At 40.8% G+C, this 26,602-nt stretch overlaps 1 protein-coding gene across 1 annotated transcript; it reads left to right on the top strand.

Annotated features, from left to right (window-relative positions):
• Nucleotides 1-1,248: 1,248 nt before the first annotated feature.
• Nucleotides 1,249-21,219, top strand: notchl (notch receptor, like). The gene is made up of 11 exons (XM_061956108.1): nt 1,249-1,430; nt 3,232-3,376; nt 5,892-6,224; nt 8,448-8,668; nt 9,025-9,379; nt 9,467-9,642; nt 9,731-9,792; nt 9,868-9,991; nt 19,120-19,217; nt 19,299-19,630; nt 20,417-21,219. The coding sequence occupies exons 1-11, from the start codon at nt 1,373-1,375 to the stop codon at nt 20,931-20,933; spliced, it is 2,421 nt and encodes an 806-aa protein (XP_061812092.1). The 5' UTR covers nt 1,249-1,372; the 3' UTR covers nt 20,934-21,219.
• Nucleotides 21,220-26,602: the final 5,383 nt, after the last annotated feature.

The raw sequence follows: 26,602 nt of genomic DNA, 5'->3' as shown, positions 1-26,602 counted from the left end.
AACATGTACTAATATGATCCACTTCAAGAAACTCTTCAAACTTAAAGTGTTTACAAAGTACAAAGAAGAAGGACCATGATAAACATTCTGAATTTATTTAACTTATCCATTCTTTCATTATTTCACTCACAAAATAATCTTACTTATCTCAACATATGAAATGTAACTTACTTCACCAATTATCATTTATTTACTTATTTTATTGTGATTACTTATGGAGTATATTGTGAATAAATTGAGAACAGGAAGTGAACAAAAGTTTTAGCAACTGTTATGTAAAAGAAAAGGGGTAGGATTAAATAAGCTCTGCTTCTTCCTACTCCTTTTCGAACATGTTGAAAAGAGAAACTGGAGATTGTGATGTATCATGTTGTATACTTGCATGTTCGAAATAAACTCAAACTCAAACTAATCAGAGGCAGGTGAGTAGCACTGATAACGTCACTGTAGCATGACACAAACAGGAAGTAGAACAGAAAATAGGAGAGCACAACAGGGATCATAGACCGATCACAGGAAAACGAATACACCCAGTCAGACCTGAATGACAGGCCATGACAGTTTCAGCACATATGGGTTTAGAGGTATTTGTAAATAAAAGTAATCTTCATCTTAATTATTTAACCTCATTATGTTTCTGTCTACTCACCTGTAAATCTGTGTCAGCTAATGGCATTTCAATATACTGTATCCATCTATTACATGTGCAAAGTTGTGTAATGCTGTAAAAAGTGGATAAAGTCAGTAATATCCCTTCTTGAAAACAAACACTGTCCAAAAAGCTATGGATAAACACAGCTCGTTAACGTTAAATGGGTCACATTATGATTTTTTTTCTACATTAAAACACTTTTCTTGTGGTCTAGATAACATGTAGTGGTGGTTCTTGGGTCAACATGTTGCATAGTTTATGTTTTACAGACCATCTTCAAGCCGCTTTCTGGCTGTCTCTTTAGAATGCACCGTTTTGACAGTTGTTTAGGCAAGTTTATTCTCAATGTTCCATTTAAAACAGTTAAAGAGCAACAGGGAAATACAGCCACCTGTGTTTCTTGTATTAATATAAGAAAAATCTAAATTCACTTTTTGGATCAAACTAATGCGTTGCACTGCAAATGCGTTCGACATTGTGCGTCACAGACGGTCAGCGCCCTCCTATTCTTCTGCACACAGTGGCAGGAAGTTATCCACATATCCGCAAGACCTCAAAAAAAAAAAAGGTCTGGTGAACAAAAGTGGGCTGAGTGGTTCCTTTAGAAGGTGTTTGTGGTGCTGGTGTCGCGGACAACAATGTCCACGACTGTAACTTTGGATATCGAAGACTAGAGGTGTGAAGAGGTGCTGGACTGGACTTATTTAGATCCTGAGAGACATGAAGATGCTGACTCTGCACTTGTTTGTTCTACTGGGACTGAGCTGGACGAACCGAGGTGGGTCTAAATTTCAACATATGGGAAACTGGCCTTTTTTACATTTGACGTCTTGAAATAATTTCAAGAGAAAATAAATGTAATTATTAATTACAGTGCATACTGAATGTGTATGTAAATAACTTTTTTATTTTTTATTTACCTGCCTATAATATTGAAAATAAAAATAAAATAGCAACCAGCACAAAGGTAAATATGAAGACTGAAAAAGTGGGAAAAAAGTTGTCGAATTTGCCAAAAAATACAATTTAAGTGTCATTTAAATTGAATTAAACTGACAGTATAGTTTGAGGAGTCCTGGCCATGCACAGGGTACAACCCGTCAAAACTTGAATAACAGATTGAGCACATGTAAAATTAGTAAAAAAAAAAAAGTTGAATCCTCTTTAAGAATGATTCTCAAACTGTGGTACTTGGGTTCCAGCTAGTGATAACGCCAAAAAAAAACAAAAAAAACACTCAATTGAACATTCAAGCACAGTGTTACTGTTCAAACTGTGTGTAATATTGCAGTTGCCAAAAATATTAGATAATAGGTGTGCCAAAAAAGAAGTATTTTTGAATGAATCGCAATTCTTACTTGTAACGATTCTTAATCGATTAAGAAAAATAAAAAATTGACTTTAAAAAGAAAAAATATACGTACATACATATATATAATATAATATAATACATACATATTTTTAATCTGTCCTGTTAAGACACTCAAGAAAATCATATTGTGGCTGTAGATGACCATATCTGCTGTACAGATTTACATTAGAAAAGAGAAATGAGAGAAATACCTTTCTTGCTGCCTTATTTGTATTTGATATTATTAAATAATTGGGTAGAATTGTATTCAACAAAACCAGTTTTTTTTTAAGTACCGTATTTTTCGGACTATAAGTCGCAGTTTTTTTTCATAGTTTGGCCGGGCTCGAGTGCGACTTATATATGTTTTTTTCCTTCTTTATTATGCATTTTCGGCAGGTGCGACTTATACTCCGGTGCGACTTATACTCTGGAAAATACGGTAATATAGAAATTTATCAGAGCTGTTATCTATTTTATGGAGGAATGTAGTTAATCATAGAACTAGCACCCAATGTTATTAAAAAAGTATTGATATTGATTCGAGAATAGTTTTGAATCGAGAATCGATTCTGAATCGAATCGTTACCCCCAGGAATCGAAACGAATCGTGTGGTGCCCAAAGATTCACAGCCCTATTATATATACTTTGTAAATAAAACCTCTGCCTTTTTTAATGAATCCTTTTAATGTTAGTCATTATGGTGGTACTTGGAGAGCCAAGTGTTTTCTGAGGTGGTGAGATATGATCTATAATTTGTATGATAGGCTCCAGCACCCCCCGCGACCCCAGAGGGAATAAGCCGTAGAAAATGGATGGATGGATGGTCCAATTGCTGTGATTTTAATATCCCTCGTTCACTCTATGAGGTTATACCGTTCAGGTCCCCACCTGCCAAGCCCATTGTCTCGCTCCATCCCATTCCTCATTGCCAAGGCGACAACCTTTGACCTTTATCGAGTCCTGGCCCACTCCATTTCCTGTTGCTATTCGCTTCTCCAGGAAACTTCCTGTTTATGTCGGGCCCCCTTTTCCTGTTCCCCTCTAACGCTCATGAGCCGCTCTTTGCAGTTACTCAGGAACAATGAGTGCTATTATTGATGTCGCGATAAGACCCAAGAAAAACAGTCCTGATGGTCTTAAGCAGACGAAGTACAGTACTGTCCCCGGCTCGTACAACCCATTTAGCGGCCTCCGTGAAGATGTTTTGTTTTTCTCCTTCCACAGCAGCGTCTGGTGACCCGTGGGCACAGTGTCCTGGCAGCAGAAAGTGTAAGGGCAAGTTTGGGGACGGGTCATGTGACAGAGAGTGTATGGAGCCCGAATGCCTCCGAGACGGCCTGGACTGTCTTAAAGACAGAGGCCCCTGCAAGTGAGACATCATCACATTCATAATCACTTTTTTTTCAGGGTTAAAATAGTATTTATCAAATTTTAATAATTATTTTCACGTTTTTAAATTTCCATGTTTTACACATTTTAAATGAACATTGTCAGTGTAGACATGCTTTAAATCCGAGATACGCAATTTTGAAGTAAATGCATGCAAGTATACACACACTGAACACATTGCATTGAACAATATGATTATGTTTGCAGTTCAGTTTAATTCAATTTCACACTCTTGTGTATCTAAATGAGGTCACATATTTGTACTAAATTGACATTAATTTATATTCAACTTAATGTATTTGTTTATTTAGCATAAAAGAGTGTTTCCTAACCAATTGTTGGGCCGCTAAAAAATATCTGTTTCTCAGCTGAGATCCGTATAGCCCGCAGCGATACTCAGTTGCAATACACTTTTCCACCACTTGTGGCAGTAATGACAGTGTCAATCGAACAGAAGAAGTCCGGAACTAAAAAAAAGTTTCTTGAGCGCTAAAAATTATGACTAAAGTGGTGAGGCTGTATTTTAATTTGCACTTATATTTTGACGGTTTAGTTAAGAAACATATTCATTATGAATTTAGTTTGTTTATTTTGGCACAACATAATTGTATGTAAATGAATTTTTCTTCAGTCATTTATGAGTCCCTTCTTATGCAGTATGTTTGGTTTGTACTTATTTTCTTAAGACTTATGTGTTAAACAAATAATAATATTTGTGATAAACACGTGGTTTCAAATCATTTGACAAGGTTGTAAACTATAAGTTAGATATAATTATTGAATATGAATAAAATCAAGGGTAAGATTCAGTGTTGCTATATTTGAGTGGGCCCCGAGAGCCACTTTGTGGCAGGAAAGGTTAAGAGCCCGTAGCGTAAAAGGTGTAACACAACGAATGGGTGCACTGCAAATCAATATTAGGCCAATAGACAGACAATATTTGTTTTTTTGTCTTTTTTATTTTTTGCTGCGCATTGCCTAGGTAATGCGCAACATAGACAGAGAAGTTACGGCCCAATCAGTGACATGTCTGTCAAGATTATGAGAGGCTAAAGAGGCCCCGATGTTCTTGCCTCCATCCGTTCAATGATCTTTATGAAAATGATATATACACATCAAAGGGCCAAGTTGACACACTATTTTATTGTAGTGGGCCATTCCAAATTAAACATTTTCCACTGACACAACCCTAATAACACAACAGACTTCCAAGAAATCACGTTGAATGACGTGGGGGGCAAAATTGAATGAGGTGGCGAGCCACAATAATGAAATGGCGGACAACGTTAAATGGTGTGGCTGGCCACTTTACGTGATGTGGAAGCCTACATTGAATGACATGGTGGACCACACTAAATGACGTGTAGAGCCACCTTAAATTAAATGGCAGACGGCGTTAAATGGTGCAAAAGACTACGTTAAATGATGTGGAAAACCACGTTAAATGACGTGGGAGACCACGTTCAATGATGTAGAAGACCACACCCAATGATTTGGAATACCACACTGAACGACTTGGCGAACCACATTAAAAGACATGCCAGGCCACCTTAAATGACGTGGGAGACCACATTAAATGACTTGGCGGACCACAATGAAAGACGTGCCAGGCCACTTTAAATAATGTTGCAGACCACATTGAATGATGTGGCTGGCCACACTAAAAAAAACGGGGCACGCCCAATTTAGGGATGTGGCTGACGCCATACGTGGCGGGCCACATTGTTTGACGTAGAAATCCACATTAAATGAAGTGGCAGACCACGTTAAATGATGTGGAAGACCACATTGAATGACTTGGCGGATCACATTGAAAGACGTGCCAGGCCACATTAAATAACGGGGCAGACCCCATTTAGTGATGTGGCGGGCCACGTTCAATGACGTAGAAGACCACATTAGATGAGGTGGCAGACCCCATTAAATGATTTGGCAGACCACATTGAATGACGTAGAAGACCGCATTAGATGAGGTGGCAGACCACGTTAAACGATTTGGGGGACCACATTGAATGATGTGGCAGGCCAACTGAAAATAACGGGGCAGGCCCCATTTAATGATGTGGCGGATCACATTCAACAACGTGTTGGACCACATAAAATGACGTTGAGGGTCAGATCTGGCCGCAGGTCTTGAGTTTGACACCAGTGGTGTATAATATAGCACATACTGTCGACATTGCGGTTTATCGTTGAATAAAGTAACAGCACTGAAAAAAGTTGCTACTGGCTGAAGAGCGCCCCCAACTGGCTGTAACTAGGCATGTAAGACAATGCACAACACCAGGCAGCGCATGATGTATCATGTTTATGTTTGCTGATAGTCATGTGTTGATCAATAATTTAACATTATGGGACTTTTGCAGTTATTGATGGTACAAATGATCATACAAATACAATAACTATTGTACGCAGATTAATAATCCCTGCATTACGTTACTCTATATAATGATGAATAAATGTAAGTCTAAAACGCTGCTTTCTACACATCCTAGTCCGGGCCACATCCCGTACTGCAGCAACCACTATGCCAACTCCCAGTGCGACAAGGGGTGCGACAGCGCCCCCTGCGGGTGGGACGGCAGCGACTGCTTCACGCACCAGAGCCCCCTGTGGGCCAAGGGCACCCTGGTAGTGCACACCAGCATCGCGCACAAAGGCGGCGCCTTCACCAACACAACGCTGCTCTGGGCGCTCAGCGTGCTCCTGCGTACGCCGCTCAAACAGAGAGGCTCAGCCCCGCTCGCTGCCAACAGGAACTTGTTTGAGTTTGACCCCCAGCAGCTCGTTGACCTGTTGGCTCAAACAACGCCAGCGGATTCTAACGGGTAAGAGTTTTCGCCAAAAATAATGGAACTTTGATTCGTCACAGTAAGACTGTGTCTAAAAACATAGGGGATCCACATAAAAAATATATGTTAATACTATAATTAATAATAACAGATTTGTTTTAAATGTATGAATACTGTATTTGCCTTTTTAATTAAATATATGCATCCCAGCAAATAATGTGATGACGTCATATTGACCTCACCCCCTAAAAACACCCCCACCGCCACAGGTATCTTGGCAACTTAGGGGAAACCCTGACTGCACTACCCTTGGTATCGACATCACCAATTTATGGATCGATCCGCTCTCCCCTTACGTGTCGTCTTACTTTAGACTTCCTAAATTTAACGAAACACTTTTTTTTTTCCTGTTGTTCAAAGCTAGTTTAGCAATTAGCTTAGCGATTAGCATGCCTCCTTCTGGCTTGCCCGCGGTGTGAAACATGTTTAGCCTACTAAAAATGCAGTTTATTTGCCGTAATGGGGGTGATTATTATTAAGTAAGGGAGCGGCTCCACACTGTGTACGGAGACACATAATTGGCTGCTAGCAGCTTGTCAACCAGAAGACTAAAAGTAAATTTGCATCAGCTATTAGGGATCGGCTTTTGTGACTGGCATTAATCAGCAATGGCGATCACATATTTTTTTTTACAAAAATTGGCCGATAAAGATCGGTGATCGATCGATTGGCACATCCCTAATTATTTACATACCAAATAGTATATTACAAGATATTGTTTAGACTTGAGGATCATGTTGAATTAAGAATCAATTCTGAATCCAAGCATCAGAGTCATATTGAATCGTGAGTTGATGTAAGACAGTGTTTCTTAACTTCGCCCCCGAGAGGGCGCCAAAAATGTGTTTCTCAGCTGTAGTCTGGGCCAGTTGTAATACAGGGAAGTTTCTTAAGCGCAAAAATTATGACTAAAGTGGTGAAGCTGTATTTTCATTTGTACTTTAATCTTATTAACAGTTTATTTAGAAAAAATATTTATTATACATTTTGCTTATTTGTTTTAGCACAGCACAAGTGTAAGTAATTTTTATTTTTGAGTTATTTATGAGTCTCTTCTTACGCAGTACATTTGATTTTTTTTTTTTTTTTTAATTAGTCTGACATAAGCCTAAGGTTTACGTGTGAAATAAATAATAATCTTTGTGGCTAACACATGCGATCATATCATTTGACAAAGTTGTAAATTAAGTAGGTTAGATATAATTCAAAAGTAAGATTACTAATTCAGTGTTAATATTTGAGTCCCTCTGTAGTGGAAATGTTGGGCTCCGATGTTAAGAACCCCTGCAGATACACATCGTATTTAGTTGTTAAGTACCGCCCCTGCAAAGAAATTTGTTTCCACCAATCGAGCTTATATTTTTTACACATGTGCTCGTCACTCCGAAAGTTAATGTGAAGTGAAGTGAAGTGAATTATATTTATATAGCGCTTTTCTCTAGTGACTCAAAGCGCTTTACATAGTGAAACCCAATATCTAAGTTACATTTAAACCAGTGGGGGTGACACTGGGAGCAGGTGGGTAAAGTGTCTTGCCCAAGGACACAACGGCAGTGACTCGGATGGCAGACGCTGGGATCGAACCTGGAACCCTCAAGTTTCTGGCACGGCCACTCTACCAACCGAGCTGTACCGCCCCTGCGAGTGTTTTGTAGAGCTGTATGAGAAATTTCAAGTCAGTTCGACACACAGGGTTTACCAACTGCACCACGGTGTGGTGTATGGGTCAGAAAAATTGTAGCAATAGTAGAAATTATGCTGTTTTGTTGTTATTGTTGTTGTTATTGTTGTGTTTGTTGTTGTTGTCTCTTTGTCTTATCCCCATCTTGTCCCTGCAATTTCCCCCTCTGTCTTCCTTTTTTTCTCTTTCTATCTTTCTATCCCCTCCTGCTCCGGCCCGGCTGCACCTAATAATAAAATAAATCCATTTAATAAAGTCAAATAAAAATAAGGCAACATGAGAAGTATCCCACACATCTCTTTTGTAAAGTAAATCTGTACAGCCGATATGGGCATCTACATCAACAATATGACTTGCCTGAGTAGCTGGACAGGGCAAAAAAATAAAAAATAAAAAATAGTAGCAACACAGTAGGGGTGCATGTGTTGACAAAGGTTCACCCGATTGTGTGCAGCGTTTCAGAGGTAGAAGCGTTACATTACATTACATAATTGTTATCCATGAATGTTTCTTCCTAGCTCCCTGGTTTTCCTCCAAGTGGACAACCGACCGTGTTCCCGCCAGCCCTCTACCTGTTTCCCGTACGCCACCGAGGCCGCCAGCTTCCTTCGCGCCGTCATGCTGCTGAGGCCCACCCGGTATCCCGCCCTCCAGGAGCTGAAGGCCGTCATCGCTGTCCGAGGTGTGCAAGACGAGATAGGCAGCAGGGACGAGGAAACGTGGAAGGAGGAAGTCAAAGGTAGAGCGGGCAGCCTCCTGTTTCCTGCACACACATAGAAACAAACTGCAACCTCAATAATGAACATAATGTGGTGGTGAACCGCTGGCCTTGCCCCCTTCTTCGCAGTAGAAGGACGGCGTGGCTAAGCCACCCGTTTGTGAAGTGTATCTTGTCCACCTGTGGATGTCACACATAATGGTCATACTTTGTTACCTGCCCAAGATGGTGGACCACAGTCTACAAGATTTGGCTGGCTGCTTGCTTTATGACAAATGTAATCTTCCAACATATGCAAAACATGTTATTTCTTAGACTAGCAGATATTACACTACCTCAAACAAATCAATCAATTATTGTATTGCTTTTTCTTAAAGAGCCGACCCCAGCATGGTTATGGGCCGTGGTTGCCATAGCAGCAGGCCTGCTCCTGGCCTTGGCCATGGTGGTCTTCCTAGTGGTGAGGAGGGTGAGGCAGCAGAGAAGGGAGAGAGAGAGTGGCGGCGGCAGCAGCAGTGGAGATGGGCCCCGGGTAAGACACCGCTCCACCGCCACCTACAACAAGAAGGGCAAATCCAAGCCCTGGACGCCGCACGCCACCACACAGCAGGAGCCCAGAGTGCGTTCGGGGCGGAAGAATGATAAGATGGGCTTGAGGAAGAAGAAGAAAGCCAAAGAAGCGGAAAAGAAGAGAAGGAGGGAACCCCTCGGGGAGGACGCCATGAGGATGAGGTGAGTGACCTTTGAAGAGGAGGCAGGAAGGATCTCGTTAGCTGGTGCCGGTGTACCTAATGATATGTCCTGTGGGTTCTTCGTCAGACCTCTCAAGAGGGACCCCGACATCGCCAGCGACACAGACTTCACCCAGAGCTCCATGGAGGACATCAGCGCCAGGTGCGGCGACCGCCAGGACGACGCCTCCATCTGCGACCGCAGGAGCCAGGAGCTGAAACACTACCGGGCTGGAGGCTCGCAGCCCCGCAGGCCAGCTCCTTGTGAGTCAAGTCCATACTATTCACCTTGATAAAATATATACACATTACATAATGGGAGTTACAATATGCATCAAATTGTCTCCTTCAGCTTCATCCGGAGGCTGGGAAAGGAACGCCATACCGCCACCTCTGCTCAGTCCCCCTCAGCAAGTCAGCTCATTTACATAATGTAGTAATAATTACAGAATTACTATGGCATTCATACGTTACTGATTATGTTGGCAGTCGGCAGAGTGGTGCGGACCGGACGGCTCTGTGGTTCTGATCCGCGCGGTGCGTAGTGGACTGGACAGAGTCGTGCTGGAGCTGCTGAGAGCTGGAGTGCCTGTGAATAACACGGATCATACTGGTAATGTACTGGAAGTGTACCGTACGAACAGAATACTGCAATTTAAAGGTTCATCATTATCGTAATTTCCACCATATTGGAATTGTGTCATCCAAAATCTAGCCTTTATATTTGAATTTACAATTTAAAGGGGCTTTTAGTAAGCCTTGCCGTGAAGAAAGTGTCGGTAGCTTTAATGCTAATGAGCTCGTTTGTCCGCAATGAAATAGTGTGTCTCCAAGAAGCTAACTCAGCACTTGTCCAACACAATTAATGTCATCATACAGTACAGGCCAAAAGTTTGGACACACCTTCTCATTTCAATGTGTTTTCTTTATTTTCATGACTATTTACATTGTAGATAGTCACTGAAGGCATCAAAACTACGACACCTGTGAAGTGAAAACCCTTTCAGGTGTCTACCTCTTAAAACTCATCGCGAGAATGCCAGTAGTGTGCAAAACAGTAATCAGAGCAAACGGTGGCTATTTTGAAGAAACTAGAATATAAAACACGTTTTCAGTTAATTCATCTTTTTTTGTTAAGTACATAACTCCACTTGTGTTCATTCATAGTTTTGATGTGACAATCTACAATGTAAATAGTCATGAAAATAAAGAAAACACATTGAATGAGAAGGTGTGTCCAAACTTTTGGCTTGTACTGTATATCACATACAACAAACATAACATTAAGAAATGGGACAAGAGGTCACGGTATGCGAGCAACATTACACTCACATTGTAACAACAATAGCATGCTAGGTTAGCCTGTTCGCTAAAGAAATACAAAACGATCAAACCTAATCTGTAAAAAAAAAATCAGTCAGTCAGTTTCGTCGCTAAATTGTTACTGTAAAATTTTCATTTTTACACCGAATTACTTTAAATTGAAAAACAGTACCATTATTATTTTTACGGTTAAATCCTGGCGACTGAGCTGCCAGTTGTTTTTTTTTACTGTAAATCAATGGTTGTTGTTTTTACAGTGCATTGCTGTAAAACGTTGCCACTTTTATTATAACCGTGAAATTTACTGATTCTTTTTTTAAACAGTGGCTCCCATGTCGGTAGCTGACTGATGGATGGTTGTCACAGCTTTTTTTGAAAAAAGATTTAAGATGTGCAGTCGTTAGTGATGTGCAGATTGATACTAGAATATAAATACCGCCGATGCCAGAGCTTTATGCTCCAATATCGATCCTCAAATCAAAACAGCGATACTTTAGTTCAGGGGTGTCCAAATCTTTTCCACCAAGGGCCGCATATTGAAAAGTCAAAGTATGCGGGCGCTATATTGATATTTTTTTATTGAAAGAAAATGCTAAAAACAGATATTGTGTAAGCTAAGTGTTATAAGTATATTATTATTAATTATTAGTTAGAAATTTCAGCTTTTTCACATTACATACCGATTTTTTTGCTCATTTTTGTTACATTTTTCATCCTGTTTTTTTCCATGTAAGAATAGTATAAACTATTAATAATATGATTGTATAACTGCATAACCTAGTGTTTAAAAAATTCTGCCTGTACGACAATATTAATGTTCAGCTACACATTAAACAGTGTTTATCATTGTTGTTGTAATTTTTCAAATTAATTCATAAGTGAGTATTACTTGATTTTTTAAATCAAGTAATTAAACTTTGTTTGTATTTTAAGTATATTTAATGTATTTTTTGAGAGCTCCTAATATTTTCGATCAGGCGTGTCTAAAGTTTTTCCACTAAGGGCCGCTTACTGAAAAGAGAGGCCATTTTGACATTTTTTTCATTTAAAAAATACATTTCTAAAAACATACATTCATAATGTATATATTTAAAGACAAACCTTTATGTTAAAGATGACTAGGTATATTACTATTAATTACTAGTTTAAAAACATTACATTCCGATGTTTTGCTCTTTTTTCTTACATTTTACTGTTGTTGTTTTTTAGATAGATGTTATTATTTGAAAAAAAAAATATTTGAAAATTTTAGCAGACACGTTAGGTATATTTGCACAAAGTATCGGTATCGGATAGGTATCGCCAATACCAGCCTGAGTTTTGCTTGGTATTGACTCCACTGGTGGAGAGCTGGTGTGCATCAAAGATGCAGGTTAAAAAAAGCATGAAAAGGGTAAAGGGGAACTGCACTTTTAAAAAAATCTTGTCTATCATTCACAATCTTTAAGTAAGACAAGAAAAAATATGTATTTTTTTATGCATTCTACATTACGAAGGTCCTGGGTTCGATCCTGCACTCGGGATCTTTCTGTGTGGAGTTTGCATGTTCTCCCCGTGACTGCGTGGGTTCCCTCCGGGTACTCCGGCTTCCTCCCACCTCCAAAGACATGCACCTGGGGATAGGCTGATTGTCAACACTAAATTGGCCCTAGCGTGTGAATGTGAGTGTGAATGTTGTCTGTCTATCTGTGTTGGCCCTGTGATGAGGTGGCGATTTGTCCAGGGTGTACCCCGCCTACCACCCGAATGCAGCTGAGATAGGCTCCAGCGACCCCCCCACAACCCCGAAAGAGACAAGCGGTAGAAAATGGATGGATAGAATTCGTAAGTTAAAAAAAAACGCTAACAATGGAGTCAATAGAAGTCGCTCTATTCCGCCAATTAAGGGCTCTAAAACATCCAACAACATTCTTTATATACATGCTGTAAGTATATATGTAATGTAGTAGCAGACACAATCATAATAACATGTAATATTTATGTATTTTTGCTCATTTTAAGCATACAGCGGTGTATTAATTTCATAGACACATCAAAACCTTCCCTTTTTCTTTAACAACAACCCTGACTACAACTCATGCAGACTTCATGAAAGACAAGAAACTAAACAATCACTTACTGTACAACATCTTCTCTCACTGGAAAGCCAACTGATGGGATGTTTATATCTTCCGGCTTAGACGAATAATTAATTCTAATCCTCGCAAAAGGGTTAAAAAAAAAGGTGGATGCGCCTTCCCGTGTCTTTTCCGCCATCTCTCGGTCTATGTTGACCAACTTCTCAGTTTACGGCCTTCTTCACACTGCATGTCAATTCCGATTTTTTTTTTGCACATATGCGACATGTATTGGCTTTTTTCACGTCAGTGTGAATAGTGCAATTTTCATATCCGACTTACCCAGGTCTCTTTTGTATGTGGAAATAAATTGTATATACCGGTACGTTTGTATATGCGATGCGTCCTGAACATGTTCAGGTCGCATTCAACCGACCGGAACATCATCAAAAATCCATTAACGTCACCCGTCTCTGACTGCTCGCCCACAGATATGCTCTTCAAGCAGATATCAAAGCAAAATATCTCATAAAACTGCCAGAGCCAAAATACTTATCTTCTTCCTTCTTAATCTTCTACCTTCAATAATTCGGTTCAGAAAATGTTGACTTTTATTGCACAAAATCCTTGAAATTGCCCCAAAGGTGCCAGTACTGAGACCGACTAGAGCTGAAGCCATTTTACTTCTGTAAACACTGCAGTGCGTGCAACGTCATGTCTGCATGCAGGTCAGATTGCATTCACTTTTTTTTGGAACCCTTACTTAAAAGATCGGATTTGACAAATAATCTGAACTGGATATCCGACCCCGCAGTGTGAACGTCGCAACCTGTGTCCACAACCTTTTACTATTCAAGTGAGAGGTATGATTTATAATCTAGAATCAACTTTCACCAACTCAGAGGCAAAGCAGCAGCTCACCGGCTCAATATGTCATTATAGCAGCATAGGTTAATTGCCTCTCTAAGATCAATGCACCACTAAAATTGGGCCTTAATGTTAGGGCTTATAATACCAATATTGCTAATACTTGGTTTATATTCAGGTCATGAGATGTAAATGAAGTACTGTGTGGCAATTTTTTGATGTTTTTTACAGTGGTGGGCCGTCAGGGCCAGCCAGGCCTTCTCTGCTGGCCTAACATAACCAGAAATCATGATCACAATTAAAGATAAAATCATTTTTTAATTTACTTTCCCTAAATATCTAAAAGTATTCATATTCTCTTCATGTTATATTATGCTTGTTCCAGTGCTGTTATTTTTAGTTTGTATCCAATCATAATTCAGCTAGCTAAGTTTGCCATGCTGTACGAAATCTGCCCGAGGCCTTCAGAATCAACAATGCGGGCGTCCGTGCACTGTCAGTGAACTGGGACATACAGTTGATAGACAGTTGCGATAGCCAATCAAATCACGAGTTGTTGTCAGTAAGGCCTTCTAGCTGGCCTCACGTTGGACGTGACATTTACGCGTCCTGTGATTGGATACTCCTCTGGACCGTTAGCAGATGAATTTGGGAACACATAGAGTTGAGAGACAGTTGCGATAGCCAATCAGATCACAAGTTGTTGACAGTATCCAATCTAAGTAGCCTGATGTTAACGAGACTGTGATTGGATACTCACTTGTCATTCCAAAGTGAGTATCCATTCACAAGCTTCAATTTAGCAGGAAGCGGGACGTGTTGCGCCGTAGCCAGACCGGGATAGCAGAGAAGGAGAACGAAACGTTGATTAGATGGCAGATATATATTTGCAAGGCCATTTTCAAGAAGGATATTTAAAGAGAACCTACATCTTGTGAGACAATGTCGGCCAACTCCGGAAGCTAGCTCAGCTGTTCTGACGATGAAATGGGGAAATGCCCGCTATTTCTACTCGAATAAGCCGACGACGAGGGGTACCACTGGCTTATATGGCGTCGAATAGGTTCTATAAATTGTGAGTTCAAATATTTTATTTTTTCACTTTTAATATGTTTTTTGCAATTTTAATTTTGACAGTACCACATAAGATATGTTTTAATTGCTGATGCGACTTAATTGATTTTTAAATGCCCAGTAGCGCGTAAATGTGTTCCTGTATAGTATTTCTCCAGCAATGTTCATGTGGTGACATCAATTATGGTATTTTGAGAGGTAATTATTGAAGTCGGACATCACTGAAGGCCTAGGTGGGAAACGCACGGCCTGCCACTATTTTTTTAGGACGGCGCGATAGTGTAATCCCATTAGGTGCTTTGTTAACCACCTCGTACTTGCTGTTAGGGCTGCATGATTATGGTCAAAATAATCACGATTATTTTCATCAATATTAAAATAATGATTATTTACTATTAATTAAACATATGTTAGCACATTCGATTTTAAACAAACAGTATGTAAATGTGTCTTTCATTTAAAAAATAAATATATAAAAAAATATTCATCCATCCCTTTTCTACCGCTTGTCCCTTTCGGGGTAGCGGGGGGTGCTGGAGCCATTAATATAAAATAAAATGTACAAAGGGCTAATTAAAATAAATATGCCATTTGATCCGTTGTGGTGAAGAAGGAGCTGAGCCGGAAGGCAAAGCACTCAATTTACCGGTTGATCTACGTTGCCATCCTCACCTATGGTCATGAGCTTTGGGTTATGACCGAAAGGACAAGATCACGGGTACAAGTGGCCGAAATTAGTTTCCTCTGCCGGATGGCGGGGCTCTCCCTTAGAGATAGGGTGAGAAGCTCTGTAATCCGGGAGGAGCACAAAGTAAAGCCGCTGCTCCTCCACATCGAGAGGAGCCAGATGAGGTGGTTCGGGCATCTGGTCAGGATGCCACCCGAACGCCTCCCTAGGGAGGTGTTTAGGTCACATCCGACTGGCATGAGGCCACGGGGAAGACCCAGAACACGTTGGGAAGACCATGTCTGGCCTGGGAATGCCTCGGGATCCCCCGGGAGGAGCTGTACGAAGTGGCTGGGGAGAGGGAAGTCTGGGCTTCTCTGCTTAGGCTGCTGCCCCCGCGACCCGACCTCGGATAAGCGGAAGAAAAGGGATGGATGAATGGATCATAAAGTGCAAACAAGTGAAAAAATAAGATTACTCAAGAAAGGCACATACAAAGGAACACATTAATTGTACTGCAAATAAAACGTTATTACATCCGTTATTTTGGCGAGTCTCTGAGAGGTGGATGGATACGGGGTCGTTTGGGGCACGGGTGACATTAATCCTCATCTTTATTTTGGGCATTCGCACTTTTGCAACTGTTCGTAGGGACTTTGCGTCGGTGGCGGGCGGCCCGCTCTATTAGTTTTACAGTGCGCTCAAATGATGGCAGTTGAGAAAAGTAAGGAAGTGTTGTTAATGCTTAATGTGTCTCTGCAACTCGACAGGTTGTTTGGCTGTGCACACCAACATAGCTTCGCCGTGCAACTCGATGTAGCGTTTGTTGTTGGTTCATCCGCACAGGAGCACACGAGCGGGAGTGACTGGAGAACGGCGATGTTTGTGGTCGTGTTTCGGGGTTAAAATGCGTGCCTGTTGGTAATCTTTGGGTACCTCTGCGGGAGGAGAGGGCTCTGATGTACAAACCCCGTTTCCATATGAGTTGGGAAATTGTGTTAGATGTAAATATAAACGGAATACAATGATTTGCAAATCCTTTTCAACCCATATTCAATTGAATGCACTACAAAGACAAGATATTTGATGTTCAAACTCATAAAGTTTTTTTTTTTTTTGCAAATAATAATTAACTTACAATTTCATGGCTGCAACACGTGCCAAAGTAGTTGGGAAAGGGCATGTTCACCACTGTGTTACATGGCCTTTGCTTTTAACAACACTCAGTAAACGTTTGGGAACTGAGGAGACACATTTTTTAAGCTTCTCAGGTGGAATTCTTTCCCATTCTTGCTTGATGTACAGCTTAAGTTGTTCAACAGTCCGGGGGTCTCAGATGTGGTATTTTAGGCTTCATAATGCGCCACACATTTTTAATGGGAGACAGGTGTGGACTACAGGCAGGCCAGTCTAGTACCCGCACTCTTTTACTATGAAGCCACGTTGATGTAACACGTGGCTTGGCATTGTCTTGCTGAAATAAGCAGGGGCGTCCATGGTAACGTTGCTTGGATGGCAACATATGTTGCTCCAAAACCTGTATGTACCTTTCAGCATTAATGGCGCTTTCACAGATGTGTAAGTTACCCATGTCTTGGGCACTAATACACCCCCATACTATCACAGATGCTGGCTTTTCAACTTTGCGCCTATAACAATCCGGATGGTTCTTTTCCTCTTTGGTCTGGAGTGTGGTAATCTGAAATTTCCTTGCTCATTTCTGTTGTTGTCTGCACACCATGTTCACTCTCTCTCTCATCCATAGTATGGAGTGCAGCTGGCGCAAGGCAGCAGCACACACCTGACATAGATTAGAAGCAGCCTATTTAACCTGACTGCTGACAGCCTGTGAGCGCCGGAACTTTGTCACTGCTTGCTACGTTCGCTTATGTTGTTGGTCTTGCCAGAGAACTCCCTAGTTCGTCGTGTGCCATTCTTCTCAGGTTTGCATGTATTATTCCTAGCCTTGTCTAGCGTTTTTATTTTGTACGTTGTTTTTCTATTTACTTCTTTCATGAAGTATTTTTCCTAGCCTTGTCTAGCGTTTTAGTTTTGTGTGTTTTTTCTCTTAGTAGTTTTTTACATGGTGTGTTTTTTGTGTTTACCACCATCGCCTTTGTTTTGCTACTTTGTGCTTCCTCCTAAATAAAAGGAAGAACAATTGTACACACAATACGTCTCTGCATCCTTGGGATCCACCTCACCAGATCGTTACACGGAGGACACGGACTCCTTGCATAGGAGAGTTTTAACTTGCACTTACAGAAGTAGCGACCAACTGTAGTTACTGACAGTGGGTTTCTGAAGTGTTCCTGAGCCCATGTGGTGATATCCTTTACACACTGATGTCGCTTGTTGATGCAGTACAGCCTGAGGGATCGAAGGTCACGGGCATAGCTGCTTACGTGCAGTGATTTCTCCAGATTCTCTGAACCCTTTGATAATATTACGGACCGGAGATGGTGAAATCCCTAAATTCCTTGCAATAGCTGGTTGAGAAAGGTTTTTCTTAAACTGTTCAACAATTTGCTCACGCATTTGTTGACAAAGTGGTGACCCTCGCCCCATCGTTGTTTGTGAATGACTGAGCATTTCATGGAATCTACTTTTATACCCAATCATGGCACCCACCTGTTCCCAATTTGCCTGTTCACCTGTGGGATGTTCCAAATAAGTGTTTGATGAGCATTCCTCAACTTTATCAGTATTTATTGCCACCTTTCCCAACTTCTTTGTCACATGTTGCTGGCATCAAATTCTAAAGTTAATGATTATTTGCAAAACAATTTTTTTTATTAGTTTGAACATCAAATATGTTGTCTTTGTAGCATATTCAACTGAATATGTGTTGAAAATGATTTGCAAATCATTGTATTCCGTCTATATTTGCATCTAGCACAATTTCCCAACTCATATGGAAACGGGGTTTGTAATATTGCATTTATTTTTTGCTAATATTTACTCGCTCCTGGCTGATCTACCTTCAACTTCTGTTGTCACTCACTCTTACTCACTTGTGATTTAGGGCTATACAAATAAACATTGATTGATTGATTGATTGATGACTCGCTTTCACGTGAGTCCACTGTATTGCTCGCCCCGTGGTAGTTGGCTAATTGTTGGTTATCCACATGCTTGGTTTGAAATGCAGCAAAGCCTTCCATCCATCCATTTTCTACACCTTGAACAAGTCTGTTTTTTTTAAATGTTTATTTTGCAGACGATCATACTCATTTAATCGTAGCTGCCGAAATCGTGTTCACGATTAAAATTTTATTAACTTGCGCAGCCCTACTTTCTGTATATCACCACTTAGAATGCATAAAAAAATTAAATACATGTTCTCGACTTACATCGGGATTGCGAATGATAGCAACATTCCAAAAACAATGCAGTTCTCCTTTAAAGGTCATCTTGGTGAAAATCAGCATGAAGCGAGCGTTTATTTGAGTATCTGGTGTAACTTACCCCCTTCTTTCCTCTCTTCCTCCTCCAGCTCCCCTGCTGCCTTCCTCTGACTCAGAACAAAGTTAATGTTAGCGCCTCACGCTCGAAAACAAGCATTCACTTTGTTCATTCACTTACGCTTGCATCTTGTCTTTTCCTCACGTCTGCATACACCTCCAAACATCCATCTTCACCCACTCCTCCACCCGGGCTTGACTCTGTTGTGTTATGGTTGTTCATTGGCTGACTTACTCCCTCCCTTCTTCCTTCCCCCCTCCAACTGGGAATACACATCACCTCACTCAGGGAGATCGGCCCTGCACTGGGCAAGCTCAGTTAACCACCTCTCCCTAACAAGGACGCTAGTACGCTATGGCGCCGCCGTGGACTTGCAAGACAATAAGGTAAGGTCGTCATGCCAACACAGCAGCAAACAATCTTTTCAAAATCTGGGTTGAAATATTGAATCAATCATTCTTAACCAGGGTGAGACCCCTCTGTTTCTCTCCGCCTTCTACGGTTGCTACGACACCGCCCGGCTTCTTCTTCTTCATGGCGCCAACCTCGAGCTGCATGACCGCAGAGGGCGCCGCCCGGTGGACGTGGCCCGGGAAGGCCTGCATCACCAAGTCCTGGAGCTCCTGTTGGCCCACCAAATCCAAAGAGGGCCCACTCCCGTTGACTCGGCCAACGAGATGCTGTGGGAAGAGCGCGCTTTGATGTACTCGCCGTGGGTCGGCACGCAAGGAATGCCTGGACGGAGCGCCTCCTTCTCCGGGATGGTAGCGAATCGAGATATGACGCCACCGCCACAGAGGTAAACATTCCGAATGATCCCCCCGGAACTCAAGTTAATCTCAGCTAAGGGGGCTTATTGCGTAGTTTAAAGCAGAAAGAACCATAATATGTCCTATTTTCGGAATTGTAAATGACAGCGACAATCTGTTTGGGTTTTCTTATCGAACAAAAGTTAGTTTGTTTTGTAGATGATGAAGCTTAACTTAAAAACTGTATCATCTGCATTGTAAAGTACACTTGCAGAACATTACCGGAAATGTAAAAGGGAAATACAAGTGGGCAAAAGATAGACCCTTGTGGGACTCCTTAACCCAGTTTACTGTATTAGTTAGTCCTACCAGGTCAAGTTGTTATGGGTGTGAATCTTTGGGCACCTAACGATGCGATCCGATTCCTGGGGTGATGATTCGATTCAGAATCGATTCTTGATTCAACACGATTCTCTATTCAAAAAACCGATTCTCGCCATGTTATATTATAATGAAACTTTTTCAACAGGTTATAAAAGCTCTTCCTGTTTGCATGGAGATGGCCTAAAAACATATGTTTAAAAATTGATTCCTATGAAAAAAAGTTTTAAATTGATTTCTGCAAATTATGAATTGATTTAAAATAGGAATGAATAAGAATCGTGATTCAAATTGGTTTTTCTTTGCACCCCTACTAATTGTATCCACTTTAATGACTGAATCTTGTGATGAATACATTTGTGCGATAAAACTTTTCGTGGTATTAAAAGATGAAAGCGATGCATTAATAACGGTGCCCTTTCTAACGTAATGATTATTTAATGATGTCTCGGCAGTAACTGGTCCATGGGCAGTGTACAATACCCGCCCCCTCAGAACTGGCGACCGCAGCTCAACCAATCAGCAACTGCGCTGGTGCCTCCCAGAGTCATGGGCCGCTCCCCTCGGCCAATCAGCACCTTGCAGGAGGTCACCTCGGAGGACGAGGACCGGGAGAGGCAACAGGAAGTTCCCCGAGCAGTGACACCTCACTTCCTGTCACCCCAGCCGGCTCCCCGGCAGCGCTCCTTCTCGTGTACCCAGCATGCCTTGCAGCGCCGCTCCAGCCCCCACCAGCTGGAGCCCAACTACCTGATTGTGACAGACAGAGCAGCCAGTGAGCACACGGAAAGGGTGATGATGTCACCTCCTGTGGATTCTGCGCCTCAATCGGATCGCCAGTCGGCGGCAAATGGCGATGACTCCAGTGGTTGCAGAGCGGAGCAAGCTCTCATTAGCGCCTCCAATACGGAGCCAAAACCTCAGTCGGAAAGGTCACACAACAACGCTGACGCCACACAGACGGCCTTGTGAAAGAAGCAAAGAGCAATACAATATTGATCAATCAATCAAAGTTTATTAAGGCTTCACAAACCACAAGGACATCCCCTGATCTGAACCTATTGTATATCCTACAAGAAAAACTCCAATAGCCTGATTATATCAACTTCCTGCCCATTTGACCCATTTGTTACATATCAAATGTACAAACTTACACTGCTACTATCCTTCTTATAAATTATTCCTGACTATTTTGTGTCTTTTCAAAGATGGGACGGCGTGAGTTGTACATTTTTCATAATAAAATGTTTGAAGTAAATTTCATGCAATAAAAGGGACACCTTTCATGGAAATACTTTTTTTGTCAAAATTGGACCTCCATTAATAATGCAGCTCCAATGAACTTTCAGTTAGCATTCAAGACAATGGCAGCTCAATGCACAGTTTTATTGGGTCAATTTATTTGTACACCTAACTTGGATAAAGAAACAAGGACGTTCATATAACTTTTATTGTAGTAAGGATGTGGAAAACATTCCCATTAAGTGTATTAGTTCTGACAGTAGAAGACAAACTTGTCGTCCATTAAAGGGTGTGTGCAAGAACCAGTTTTAGTTTACTTAATTACACGCTCAACTCAATGTCACGGTCAAAGCAGAGTTTTAGACTACATCTTTAACTTGGTATTATTGCTGACGAAGCCAATTATAATTGTTATAATGATGTAAGGCTGTGTTTGATTTTGTTATAGAATGTACTGGATATGAATAAAACAGAAATTAAAATTCATCAAATACATTCCTTTGTAGAGCAGGGCTCCTTTTCATGGCTGCCCTCAAAGGGTCGTAAGTAAAAGTGAACATATCCATCCATCCATTTTCTACCGCTTGTCCCGTTCAATATATATATATATATATATACATACATACATACATACATACTGAGATAGGCTCCAGCACCCCCCGCAACCCCAAAAGGGACAAGCGGTAGAAAATGGATGGATGATGATTGATAACATGCTTTGAAATCATGAGTCGAGATGTCAAGCAGATATTTAGGTTTTTTGTTTGGTTAAAAAAAAAGTTTGTAATATATTTTTGCATAATCAGACAATAATAAAGTTTAGAAGATACTCAAATGCATGCAGAACATTTTCCTCCGTCAACATTGAAAGATCAATAAAGATTAGATGCTTTATTGATGCACATTATTTCCAGTCTCGCGGGCTACATACAGTACAACTCTGTATGTACCACAGCCACCAGCCTTGGTGTCATTATAGACCAGTGGTTCTCAATTTGTGGTACATGTACCACTAGTGGTATGCGAAAAAAGCACTTGATTGAAGTACAGTGTTTTATATTGCTATTTTCAAACACAGTGTTACTGTTCAAACGGTGCGTAATGTTACAGTGGCTAAAATATTAAATATACTTGTTGATTAAAACCTCTGTTTTTAATGAATTCTTAGGCCTACTAGGCTTCAGTATTTCAATGTTGGTCATTTTGGTGGTACTTGGAGAGCCAAGTTTTTCTGATGGTACTTGGTGGAAAAAGTTTGTTATAGACAATGGTTTTAAGTTAGACAAACTAATCTCAACCAGTTATTATCTTTTATCAAAGGTCAAATTATTTCTACCTTTTAAACAATTCGAACAAGTCATACACGCTTGTACCTCATCACGTCTGGACTACTGTAACGCACTTTACACTGGAATAAGTCACAGTGTACTTTCATGCTGACTTGACTTTTACCGGGACCCAAAAAAAGCGGCGCACATCACCCTAATTCTCACTTGCGTGTGTTGGCTTCCTGTTCGCTTTAGAATTGATTTTAAAGTATTTGTGTTTGTTTTTAAAGCTTTTGAATGGAATGGCCTAAAACTACATCACAGACCTCATCCAAATGTATCCTCCAGCTCGCTCATTGATGTCCGAGTCCAGTTCCAACGTATGGTGCCCAAGGCGAGACTTAAGACTCGGGGAGACAGGGCTTTCTCTGTTGTGGGCCTTAACCTATGGAATGTTCTGCCCCCTCATGTCAGAACGGCCCCCACTGTTGAATGTTTTAAGTCTTTTCTTACAAGTCACTTTCATTTTCTTGCTTTTAAACGAACTTGAGTCGTCTTTTATTGTAGTACTCTGTTTTACTGATACGTTTTTATTTTTTTAAATTTTTTTTAAATTTTTATTATTTAATTTTTATTATAAAAAAAAATATATATATATTTTATCTGTTATTTTAAATGCTTTTATTTGAATATTTTTTTATGTTTTCATAGGCAGCACTCAAATGAAGTAGATTTGGATTTGCATAAAAGGATGGGGCGTACTGCATCCTTTGAGTTTAACACCTGTGCAGTTGAGCCTCAAAAAGTCGGACAATTGTAAATTCAACCTACATTTTTTTAGGAAATATGCTCCAAAATTACAAGAAAACATTTTAAATGTTATTCAAAACACTAATGGAGACAATGGAAACAGAATATTTTCAAATTAATTGTTTTCTTTTGGCTTTTGACTAACTTTGGAGTCTTTTTGAGGCTTTTTGGAAGAAAACTGTCAATTTAACCAAAAACACTGTGCTTCTCAAAGGTGGTCTATTGAGAACTTGATAATATTTATGTATTCATCTGTAAAAACGCACTGTGTGAGTTACATTCTCTACATGTGCCGCTGACCACGGCTCTTTTTATCTTCTCAATCCTGTCACAAACTTCTCTATGTCATTGACTCTGTTAGCTTTGTACACACGTGTACTTACTATTTCTACTGGGTAGAATAGGTAGTTTGTTGATTAAATTGAGCACTGCTGCCACCTAGCTCCAAGCTTGTGGACCGTTCTAATATGAATACTAGAGTTCAGACACATATCTAAAAAAATACCCCCTGCTACTTGTAGATTCCCAGAGAAAACCTGCATTTACTACTAGTGGGCAGCAAGGAGAAAATCCAATTTGACTGATTAGAGTACACATCCAGCATTTATTGGGCAATATTTTTCTTCGCTTTGCTCAATTTAACGCATAAGACGCAAAGAGTGTGGCCAACCAGTAGAGGGCAACGGGTGTTGCGGCGTCGTTGCACAGGTGCGTGTCGCAACACTCGTTGGTGAAGGTAAAGTTGAGCCCCGTGATGTACTTTTCGCCGGAGACGCTACAGAGGGACAGCGGAATGCAGCTCCTCTCGTACATCACCACATCGAAGTGTCCTGGAAATGAACAAAAATGTCCCGATTAAACGTTACAGTTCTTTCTGTTTTTGTGTACATTTGAGGTGCCTTCACCTTTCTGTCCCACAGCTCTGCTGATCAAACAGACTTGCCCCGCAGGACACTTGAGAGGGAACCTGATGCATTCCAAAGGTGCAATGGCGGGAAAGACACAGGTGTAACAGAAGAGAGGAACTAAAGGAAATACAAGGTTATTATTTATGGGGATGCCAAGTTAATTGCTTTGTTTACTGTTATCCTCCCACTTAAGAGGACCTTAACATGTATGAAAACTCACCGATTTTTGCCGGTGCACTATAATTTTTATATTTTTGGGGGACCAAACACAAAATTTTAGTCTCTATAGCGCCCCCTTAAAAATTTGAAAAAATTACCCCCTGCTACCAGATTCCTGTATCATCACGAAAATCGATGGAGATGTCTATCAGGAGAACACGCATGCAAAAGTCTCAAGAAGGCATGTTTGAAAATAAACAGGAAGTCGGCCATCTTGGTTTCCGTCTGCCAGTTTTAGGGTAAAAACAGGAGTCGCACTCTAACGGGCTCGTTCAAGGGACTTTGACCAAACAATCCGCGGTTAAAATGAATATATAGTAGACAGAGAAGCGATTGGCCTATGTCATAGAATGTGGGCGTGGCATGGAGCAAAACTTTGATCTGATGGCTCACCACGAAATGTTAAACAACACAAAACTTAAATCATTTGGCTGGACAAATTCAGATCTAAATCATAATTGGTACAAATGATGATAATGATACTTTGAGGTGTCGTATGGGTCAGTATCTATTGGTACCCATTCATAGTGGGCGGTACATGGCGTCGAAAACTGCTTCTCGCCATCACCAGTCAAACTGTCATTACTCACTTTGGATGATCAGACAGATACTAAACTGATGGTCTATGAAAAAAAACGTGAATAATGTGTGCCAATGCTACAGGATGTGGGCGTGGCATGGCGCCAAACTTTGATGTGATGGTTCGTCACATAACATTAAACGCTACACAAGTTCAGATTTTGATCAAAATTGGTATAAATGATGACACCCTGAAGTGCTGGATTGGTGATTGGTAATTGTTTGTACCCAGTGGTGTGCCGTCAGGGCCAGCAAGGCCTATTCTGCTGGCCTAACATAAATCATGATCATAAATTAATACAATAAAATGTTATTTTTAATTTACTTTCCATAAATATATAAAAGTATTCATCATATTCTCTTCATGTCATATTGGCCTCCAATGTTGCTTATTTTTATGTTAGCGCTGTTATCCAGTCAGAATTCAGCTAGCTTGTTGCCAGCGCTGTGTGAAATCTGCCGGAGGCCTTCTGAATCAACATTAGCGGCGGCTGTGCAGTGTAAGCGAGCTGAGGACATTCAGTTGATAAACACTTGAAAGCCAATCAGATCACGAGTTGTTGACAGAAGCCCATCTAGGTAGCCTGACTTTTTTGAGCCAATTTTGCAGCCGAACACCTCAAATTCATATAGCATGGTACTTGACACACGGTCACTGTTAGCATCCTAACTATAATATGCTAGCATGCTAATATTAGCATGCTAGCTTGTTTAGCTACTTTAACAGCGATTCACTTCAGGGTAATTTTACTTGGTGCTTGACATAGGCTAGATGTTAGCATGCTAACTTTTTAAGCCAATTTTTCAGCTGAACACCTCAAATGTATATAACATGGTACTTGACACATGCTAACTGTTAGCATGCCAACTATAATATGCTAGCATGCTAACTTGTTTAGCTACTTTTACAGCGGTTCACTTCAGGGTCATTTTACTAGGTACTTGACATATGCTAGTTGTCAGCTTGCTAAATTTTTAAGCCAATTTTTCAGCTGAACACCTCAAATTCATATAACATGGTACTTGACACATGCTTACTGTTAGCATGCTACCTTTAATATGCTAGCATGCTAACTTGTTTAGCTACTTTTACAGCTGTTCACTTCATGGTCATTTTACTTGGTACCTGACATATGCTAGCTGTTACGTTAGCATGCTAACTTTTTCAGCCAATTTTGCAGCCAAACACTTCAAATTGAAAGAACATGGTACTTTACATGTTGACTGTTAACATGCTAACTTTGGCATGACATTTTGGGTGGTGAGTCAGGGCATCGGGACCACAAGTGTCAGGCGTGCCGGCCGACTCGCGTGAACCCTGCGATGCAAAGCGGCTAAAGGGCCTGTTCAACGCTGCTTGCAGCTTTAATTTTCTGTTGGAATTACATTAAAGAAAACTGTTGCTAAAAGCCAGCCCACACACATGTTGTCACTCTTCTGGCATTCTCCTTGGAGCAGCCAACAACTCCAGGACATTCAAGCACAAAATCCAGCCAAGAAGCACACACACTTAGTAGTGATAGTTTGTCACTTACCCACAATTGGAAGTGAGGGAAGAAAAAGCAGCAGGGAAACCAGCTGAAACATCTCAGACACTTCTTTCTAGGTCAATGTC

This window comes from Nerophis lumbriciformis, linkage group LG04 (genome assembly GCF_033978685.3).
Source record: "Nerophis lumbriciformis linkage group LG04, RoL_Nlum_v2.1, whole genome shotgun sequence".
Lineage (NCBI taxonomy): Eukaryota > Metazoa > Chordata > Actinopteri > Syngnathiformes > Syngnathidae > Nerophis > Nerophis lumbriciformis.
Note: the sequence above shows the minus strand (reverse complement) of the source record. Positions and strands in the feature narration are given on the sequence as shown.